The sequence below is a fragment of the Vicugna pacos genome, chromosome 13 (genome assembly GCF_048564905.1).
Source record: "Vicugna pacos chromosome 13, VicPac4, whole genome shotgun sequence".
Classification (NCBI taxonomy): domain Eukaryota; kingdom Metazoa; phylum Chordata; class Mammalia; order Artiodactyla; family Camelidae; genus Vicugna; species Vicugna pacos.
The window spans coordinates 31,074,738-31,083,579 of NC_132999.1; the positions used below are offsets into that span (position 1 = coordinate 31,074,738).

General features: G+C 58.3%; 1 protein-coding gene and 1 long non-coding RNA gene across 3 annotated transcripts; one reads left to right on the forward strand and one right to left on the reverse strand.

The window, feature by feature from the left end:
* Positions 1-830: 830 nt before the first annotated feature.
* On the reverse strand, positions 831-1,953 carry LOC140700645 (uncharacterized). Its single transcript, XR_012079116.1, has 2 exons — positions 1,706-1,953; positions 831-1,186 (listed from the first exon to the last, which is right to left on the reverse strand). It is a non-coding gene; the product is annotated as an uncharacterized lncRNA (long non-coding RNA).
* Positions 1,954-2,101: 148 nt separating this feature from the next.
* Positions 2,102-7,436, forward strand: DMRTA2 (DMRT like family A2). 2 transcript variants are annotated; one of them, XM_072974459.1, is made up of 3 exons: positions 2,102-2,484; positions 4,024-4,587; positions 5,871-7,436. In XM_072974459.1, the coding sequence occupies exons 2-3, from the start codon at positions 4,032-4,034 to the stop codon at positions 6,920-6,922; spliced, it is 1,608 nt and encodes a 535-aa protein (XP_072830560.1). In that variant the 5' UTR covers positions 2,102-2,484; positions 4,024-4,031; the 3' UTR covers positions 6,923-7,436. The 2 variants fall into 2 exon arrangements, with proteins under 2 accessions (XP_072830560.1, XP_072830559.1); XM_072974458.1 differs by having other exon boundaries at positions 2,102-2,480.
* Positions 7,437-8,842: the final 1,406 nt, after the last annotated feature.

The following is an 8,842-nucleotide window of genomic DNA, read 5'->3' on the forward strand; positions in this document are numbered from 1 at the left end:
AGTGCTCTGGCCTCAAGTGCGAAGAAGGGTGTTTGGGCTACCGCCCTCCCCCCCCCCGAATCTGGGAGGATTTCTATAGTTCATTTCGCTTGGGATTTAAAATAATTTCTGGAAAACTTTATCCAAGGTAGCTCTGGGAGGAGGCGCCTGGCGGCCCAGCGCCAGATCCTGCCCTGCCTCCTCTATTCATCACCTGCCAGGGCGCGGTTAGTTCACAGACTTCCTTGACCTCAAGGTATTGGAAGTTGGGGTCTGGGTTCTATGCTCCTGCAGGACATATTACCCCAGATTCATTCCCTTAACCTCACTCCACGCGGGAGACTCAACAGGAGCCGACCCCCTTTTCTCTTCTAAACACATTCTCGGGATCCAGCGAGTAGAATTTGTTAGGAGCGAACAGTCCGGTTTCTGTAACTATCACAGACTGTCGGAGCACTTTGCGCGCCGGCCTGGTCACCTTTCCGGAAGCAATCTGCCTGGCTCTTCAGCACACCAACCGCCCCACCCCCATGTCCCGCCCGGTCCTCAGGTTGGCTTCCCGGAGGAACCCGCGTGAGGTTCCGCAGAGTCCGATGGGGCCCCGCTGGTCTCGCCTTCCTACCCCAATCCCCACCCCCTGGCGTCAGAGGCCGCTGGGCTGGCAGCAGCAGTCTTGCCAGGTGGAAGGGGCTGTGTCCTGAGGCCCCCGTCGGAGTCTGCCTGCTCAGTGCGTCGCCAGTTCGTGCCCCAGACGGCTCGGCCAGAGCCCGGTGGCCCTGAAAGTTCGAAAGAGCAACGCGGAAACGCTTGGTCGGGAGTGGAGGGAGAACGACAGAAAAATTCATTTATCGTATGAATTAAACGAAATTTCTTTACTCTGAAGGAGAGAGAGAAAAGTAGAAAAAAATGGAAATGACAGAACTTTAGAACAAGGGAAAGACAGAAAGAAAAGGCACAGAATCACAGCCAGAGAAACACGAGGCGATCCCGCCCGAGGATCGCGGCATTAATTCCAGATGTTCCCATTCAAAAGGGAAACAAAATCCGAAACCTGTTACCTCCTCTGCGGACAGAGCTGTTCCTCAGGGCCGTGACGTCAGGACAGGAGAGTAAGGCGAAAGTTAATACTACTCCTGGGGACCGCGGCGACCTTGTCTCTGGACCAGAAGGACAGACTGACTGACGTGCGTCCTGAATCCAAGAGGATCTGGGGGAAACAGGTCACTTTTTACTTTCGTTTAAAAAATAAAATCAACCTGTTCGTTACCTTAAAACAGTGACAAAAAAAAATCCCACCACCATGGAAAAGAAATCTAGATGCTGCAGAAGTGAGGAAATGAGAGGAAAATGAGGCAGAAGGACGGGGTAAGGGGGGCAGGGAGAGGAAAGGCTCAGAGCGCACAGCTAGGGCGGGCGCCTACAGAAAGCGCAATCTCATTTCTCCTCTCCCGGATACTTTTTGAAAACGAGAATCCTCAGATCACACTTACCCTCCATGATGCCTATCGTATCAGAACTTTAAAAATAAAGGACCTGCGTTTTAAAGACGGCAGGGGAAAAAACCAGTCTCAACTACCCCAAACGCTCTGGACTTGGCAGCATGCTGAAACAGAGCCGGATGGAGGCAGAAAAAATCGTCCTGGCATTTATGCCATGAGCACCCTCCCTTCTCCACCTCCGCGCCCCCGTTCCACCCCCAACCCGACCGTAGTAATTGAATTGTCACCTGTCCCCATCCCGCCCCCCGGCCTCCTGGGCTACTTGGGAAGATCGGCCTTGCCAAGCGCTCCGGCCAGTGAGAGCGGCTCAGAGGGGCCCGCGCCCCAGAAACCGAGGGGTTACACACGTCTACGTAGAGGCGCACCGGACACGGTAATTAGGCGCAATTCACACGCTCTCGGGCACACGGAAACTACTTGTCACGGTATTTTCAACGCTCCTCCTTGCCCACTTTTTTCACTCCTTCCCTGGCGCGCCCCCTCCCCTCCCGGAGGCACTCAGAGGAGCTTTTGGAGTTTCGAATCTTTCGGACACTGTAGAATGCGGGGCTCCCCGGGCGCGGGCCCGGCCAATCAGAGCGCCGTCTGCCTCCCCTGGCCAATGGCAGGCGCCACATTGTTGTCCAATTCTGTCTAATGGAGCCCTAAGGAGCAACAATAGAGCGGGCGAGCTACTCATTGAGAGTCTGGCAGCGCCGGGCAACTGGGGCCCGGCTGTGCACTGCGTCCGGCACGCTCCGCGAGGGGACACGGCGCGACGAGGGCCGGGTCGCAGGTTCCAGCCAGCGGATCCCTAAACAGTCCCCGGGCTCCGATTTCCGACGGAAGGGTTGGACTGTGCAGCGTTCTGAGGGGTCCGGAAGTTCGGACATGGTGACTGAAGGAGGGTGACGTGGTCAGATAAGGGGCCGGGGGCAAGGGGAAGAGGCCAAGAGCGCCAGCGTCGCGAGCAGAGCTGGGAGGTGCGTGCAACGCCAGCGGAGGAGGATCCCCAAGCCCAAGGCAGGTAGTTGAGGGACGCAGGGAGGGCAGGGGAGGCGGCCCGGCCTTCCACCTCTGGCCTCTGTTAATGAAGCCCGGGCCACGCTGGCCTTAGGGATTGTGCGGCCTAAGAGGCCCGAGGGAAGAGGCAGTGCGTATGGGAACGGGATCCAGGATTCCTGGGCAGAAACACCAGGATTCAGTCCCAGGCTCTGGCGGGGAACTGGGACCCAGAGGAGGACGCGGCAGAAGCTCACAGTTGGGCCTGCTTGGGCCTCCTGAGGCCACCGCGCAGAGGGCAACTCCTGTGTTCTCTCAGACCCAATTCCCGAAACGACTCTCACGCCTCGGTGCTGCCTGCAGGGCCATTCAGGTCCCTGGAACCCAACTCCGAGACCACAATTCTGGAATCTGCTCCGGAGCGGGGTCCGCGGGGCCTCAGGATGGGGAGGGCGTGTCTGACGAATGGATCCATAACTGGGAGGGGAGGGGAGGGCTGCGTGAGTTGGTCAGGGAAACGGCTTTCCCTCCTCCAATCCCTAACTTTTGCCAAGATACTTTTCCCTCCCCGACTACTTTAGACTACAAGGCTAAAAAATGTGTCACAGGTTTACCCCATCCACACTCCCAGCCTATGCCTGTGGGTTTTTTTACTCACACCCCTCTCTCCCTCGTGGACCATGGGTCCCAGGCCTCCGTATCAGCTGTTTCTCGCTGTTTCCCTTGCTCCTCAAGCTAATCTTTGGCCTAGGCTTGCCCATCCAAAGAAAGTTTCTTCCAGTGAATTTTCTCTTGTATCCTCTTCCCCAGGTCTCCTAAAAACTCCACAACCATTTTCTTTTACTCTCCAGAGGCCCGCACCTTGGAACTTGGAGCCCACATTTCTACGCGTCCCTGGGCCCCTCGGCCTCACTTTGCCCCTAAGTTGTTTGTTTCCCGGCCCTCACTCCACTTCCTAGAGTTTTTCGTTTCCTGTTCTCGATTTTTCTTTCAAACTCTCCTGTTCCCCCCAGTAAAAAACCCACCAGCCCAACCAGCTGAACTCTGTGCCGTGATATCTGTCTCCTCTTCACTCTTACAAAACTCAACGTTTCGCCTCAGGTTTTCCTATTTTGCTCAGTCTAAATGTTGAGTCAAAATTTTCTCTCTAATCCGAGTCCCATCAAACAAAGATTCTTCTCTACCCGTCTCACCCCAGTTAAGCTAAACTTTTGGGAATAATATTCTTTCCAAACTCTCGTTACACTCATCTGAACCAGTGACTTTCACACTTTATGTCTTTTTATTTTTTCCAGAGGAACCACTGATTCAAATGAAATCTTACACCCAGTGCATAAATCAGTCATAAGAAGAAGAGCCTCGGTGGGAGTGGGGCGGGGGAGCTGGGCCTTACAAGAGGGTTCCAAAGGCACCTCCTCCCAGCAATTTGGCAACCGCTAGCCAAACTTTCGCCTTCGAAATGTCCCTCTCTAAACCTGGATTCCTGCAGGGTGAGCTTTAGCTTAGCGCACTGTGCGCTCCTCACCGCAAGTTTCTCCCCCCATCCCACGGTCTTCCACGCCAGGTCCCGCCATGGAGCTGCGCTCCGAGCTGCCCAGCGTACCTGGTGCCGCGACGGCGGCCGCGACAGCGACGGGGCCCCCCGTGGCTTCGGTGGCATCGGTGGCAGCGGCGGCGGCGGCGGCCGCTTCTCTACCGGTGAGCGTGGCCGGCGGCTTGCTACGGGCGCCGCCGCTGTTGTTGAGGGCTGCGGAGAAGTACCCGCGGACCCCCAAGTGTGCGCGCTGCCGCAACCACGGCGTGGTTTCTGCGCTTAAGGGCCACAAGCGCTACTGCCGCTGGAAGGACTGCCTATGCGCCAAGTGCACGCTCATCGCCGAGCGCCAGCGCGTCATGGCCGCGCAGGTGGCGCTGCGCAGGCAACAGGCGCAGGAAGAGAACGAGGCACGCGAGCTACAGCTGCTCTACGGCACTGCCGAGGGCCTGGCGCTGGCAGCCGCCAACGGCATCATCCCGCCGCGACCCGCCTACGAGGTCTTCGGCTCAGTGTGCGCCGCCGACGGCGTGGGGCCAGCAGCAGGAGCGCCGGCCGGGACCGGAGGCGGCACAGCGGGTGCAGGGAGCTCAGGTGAGCGCGCCGCCTGGCTGGGGAAAGAAGGGAGCAGGGACGGGGCCCTGGGGCACGCCGAGCAAGGATTCGTCTCGGTACTAAAAGAGTAGAATCCCTTTCTCCAAACGCCCCGACTGCTGGAGTTCACCGCGCACCCAGCCCCTAATTTGGGGCATAAATATAAAGTCTCCTTTCTCCCCTGTCTGAATCATTTGCACTTTATTACTTTTTCTTACCGCAGGTCCTAATGTAAACGCTTTAACCTTATCGCCTCTACCCAAATTCGGGCAGGTCCCAGCTTCCCTTCGTTCGGTCTTCTCAGCGCGGAAACCCACGCGTCTTGCTTTTCCTTAGTTCTTCGCTTCTCCACATGCTGCGATTCCCTCCCCTCTGTCCCATTCTCTTCGGAAATCCAACTCTCTCCGAGTCCCCTCCCCAGCCCCGCATCTCTGTCTCTAGGTATTGAAGACACTGCGTTCCTTTTCTTCGCACAATACCTTTTCTCATGTTCCTAAAGTTCCCTGGTCTATCGCATGCCGTACCCTGCTGCTTCTTTCCCCAATTGTCTTCCCGTTTTCTCAGAGTACGCATTCTCTCACTTCCCTCAATCCCCTTTCCTCCTACCCCTTTTCTCCCTGCCCAGCCCCACCCTCTTCTTTGAGACTTCCTGGCTTTTTCTGGGGAGGGCAGAAATTAGGCTGGGGACATGGTGGTGGGGGGGTGGGGGGCTCAGCTCCTAGCTTGGGAGGGAAGAATTTTTTAGGTCTTAATTTTGGAAGGGGTGGATTAGAAATAGGGGCTCTACTTTTGCCTGTAGAGAGGCTTGGAATCTCTTGTAGATGCCCAACGCACCTTCCTTTACAGGCTATGCAGCCCAGGGCCAGAGGGCACCCAGGGTTGGCTCTTGGAATCACAGGGGTGGATAGAGGTCTTCTATACAGCGTGTAGTATAGGTGCAAGGTGTATTGGCTTCTGTTTGAACCCTGGGCCAGGCCGCTTTTCAAGACCAGGGCAAGACTAGGAAGGGTGAACGTGTTCGGCACAGATGTAGGAAAATGGTCACTGGACCTTGAGTTTACAGGGAGCAGGTGGGTGGGGTTCAGGGTACAGAAAGAGAGCGCCCTCTGACAGCGGAGGGAGAGAGTTAGGGCTGCAGGGGCTCAGAGGGGCACTGGAGTCCCGTGAATGAGGGTTGCTGGGCTCCAAGGGAAAGGAAGCTGGCATCCAAAGGGCTGGGGTGCTGTGATGTGCGGTCATTTTCCTGCTAACTACTCCTTACATACCCCTTTCTCCCCTACCAGAGGCCAAGTTACAGAAGTTTGACTTGTTCCCCAAGACGCTGCTTCAGGCAGGCCGCCCAGGCAGCCCGCAGCCGCCCCCGGGGAAGCCCTTGTCACCCGACGGCGCAGACTCCGGTCCCGGGACATCGTCCCCAGAGGTGCGGACGGGCTCGGGCTCGGAGAACGGCGACGGCGAGTCCTTTTCGGGGTCGCCTCTGGCCCGGGCCTCCAAAGAGGCAGGTGGCAGCTGCCCGGGCAGCGCTGGCCCCGGGGGCGGCGGCGAGGAGGACAGCCCGGGATCCGCTAGCCCTCTGGGCTCAGAATCGGGTTCGGAGGCTGACAAAGAAGAGGCTGAGGCCGCGCCCGCGCCAGGGCTGGGAGGAGGCCCGGGTCCACGACAGCGGACGCCGCTGGACATCTTGACGCGTGTCTTCCCGGGCCACCGGCGAGGCGTCCTGGAGCTGGTGTTGCAGGGCTGCGGCGGCGACGTGGTGCAGGCCATCGAGCAGGTGCTGAATCACCACCGCGGGGGCCTGGTGGCCGGTCTCGGTCCCGCCGCGCCCCCTGATAAGGCTGCAGTGGGGGCAGTAGCAGCAGCGGACGACGCGTGGCCTGGCCGCGTCGACGCAGCTGCCGCCGGCGGCCCCGGGCTGCCCGCGCCGCTGCAGGCGGGCCCCGCCGCACCTCCGCACCACAGACCTTTGCTGGCTGGCGCCATGGCGCCCGGGGCGCTGGGCTCGCTGAGCAGCCGCTCGGCCTTCTCGCCCCTGCAGCCCAACGCCAGTCACTTCGGGGCCGACGCAGGCGCCTACCCGCTGGGCGCGCCGCTAGGCCTCAGCCCCCTGCGCCTGGCCTACTCGGCGGCTGCGGCCCACAGCCGCGGCCTGGCCTTCATGGCTCCTTACTCCACCGCCGGCCTGGTGCCCACACTGGGCTTCCGCCCGCCCATGGACTACGCCTTCAGCGATCTCATGCGCGACCGCTCGGCCGCCGCTGCCGCTGTGCACAAGGAGCCGACCTATGGCGGCGGCCTATATGGGCCTATGGTCAATGGAGCCCCTGAGAAGCAGTAGGGCTAGGGGCCCGGCAGCCGGGCGGCTCATAAACAAGGACCCCAGCCTTATCCCCGCGAGCCGCCAGCCTCTCTTCGCCCGGTGCACTCCCTGTGTCCCGGCTGGGGTCTTCTCGCTCCGAGGTGGTTTTCGGTTTTGTTTTGGACCGTGCGTAGGGATAGCTGAGCAAAGAGGAGCAGCTTCAGATGCAGATGTTTTCGTAGAGGGTGCTCGATCCGGATCCTCATCCGGCGACCCCCTACTCAAGGCTCCCCAGCCCTTCAAAAAGCCAGGAAGTCTTGAAAATTCAGAGGCTGCAGCCGCCGCTCAAGCTCCTGCCTCTCCCATTGCTGTGCTCATCCCGCCTGGCCATGCTCCCAAATGGATGGCAGGATAGTCCGAGAGTCTGTCTTCTCTGTCTCCCCCTCCCTTAAAAAATTTAAATATTCGCTCTAACAAATATAAATCTAGGATGTATAAATTTCTTGGCACTGAGTCGAGTCTTTGGGACACACATATATATCGATATAATTTGTAAAAAAAAAAGGAAACAAGTTCTAAGGTGCACTTTCCTCGTTGCGGTATTTGTCGCTCTCTTTGTTGCTTATGCCGATAAGCATGGGTTTCCTTGGTGCAGTGTGAGTTTTTATATATGTATAAATCTATATATAAACTATACATATATATACAAGCCAGTGTATAATGTTATAAAATGGAATTCTAAGTTATTAATTGTAATCTGTAGGTGACCTCGGTATTAACGTGAGAAGTATTCAAAAACAAGCAAAAAAAAAGGACAAAATGGAAAAAAATTAGACTATGCGCTCATTGTACTTATCAGGTTTTATAGATTAAATATATTGTAAACTCGGGACGAATCCTGCCCACCCGCCCCTCTTGCCTGCGGCCAGCGTCTCCCTAAGGAGCAGTCAAGGTGCGCACTGAAGCTGGAACAGAGCGACGCGTGACTGTGCCAGAACCGCCCGCGGGAGGGCCCATCCCCGCCTCCCGGGACTCGCCAAACACTCCGCCGAAGGGCTGGCAGCGGGAAACGCTGCTGCAGAGAATGGCTCATTTTGTGCTTTCCTTTGCATAGACAAGAGCTAGAAATAAATATTATTTTCTAAGAAAACAACACCGAATCCCGTCCCGCTCTTCGGGCGGCCGGGTTGAAAAAGTCTTGATTTCTCACTGGGGTCGCGGTGCCAGGGAGAAGCTTGACGGAAGTCCGGCCAGTGCTACGAACCTCGCGAGGTGCGGGGCGAGGAAACTTCCTGCAGCGCGTGGACGGAGTAGGCGCCCGCTGCGCGTGTGGGACCTGGTCCCTCTCACTCCCCGCTCCCGCGCGCGGGCTGCCGCGGGGTCGCGTTGCCGGTGCTCTCCGCTCTTCGGAATCCTGCAAGGCCGGCCCCCGGGTTGCTGTTCTTCCCGGGGCGGAGATTTGGGCGCAGCCCGGGTCGCACACAGCGCGCCTCCTTTCTCAGGTTGGGAACGAACCGCTGCCGAGGCGGCGGTTGGGGAGGAAAGGCTGCGACAGTTCTCCCACAGAGGCCCGTGGCCTGGGAGTTATTTGGGGTGGGGGTGGGGGTGGGGGTGGGGGTGGCGGGGTGCTACCTTCGCCCTAGGCAGTGTAATCTGAGAGCGGCGGTGAGGACGCGTCTTCCAGCCCGACCTCACTCCGTACCCCTTTTACCTTCCCACCTCAAGCCGCGCAGAGCAAATTAGCGGCTCCGGAGCCGACCCCCCTCCTCCGACCTCCCGTTGTCCCTCCCGCTCCCGGCAGGGTGACTCCCCCTCTCCGAGAAACAAGGTGCCCCCTCCCCTAGGCTGGGCCGGCGACTTCCCAAGGTAAACTTATGGGGCCAGCTCGAGTTCCGCCAGGCAGTGAAACTTAATAGCAGGACAAGAAAACGGTTTAATAAAGAAGGGCTTTAATAGGGA

Bases quoted from the DNA above. Each gene is read 5' to 3' on its own strand.
- DMRTA2 (XM_072974459.1), top strand. From the start codon at position 4,032: ATGGAGCTGCGCTCCGAGCTGCCCAGCGTACCTGGTGCCGCGACGGCG. The intron at 4,588-5,870 runs GTGAGCGCGCCG...CTCCCCTACCAG, and splicing joins AGCGGGTGCAGGGAGCTCAG to AGGCCAAGTTACAGAAGTTT.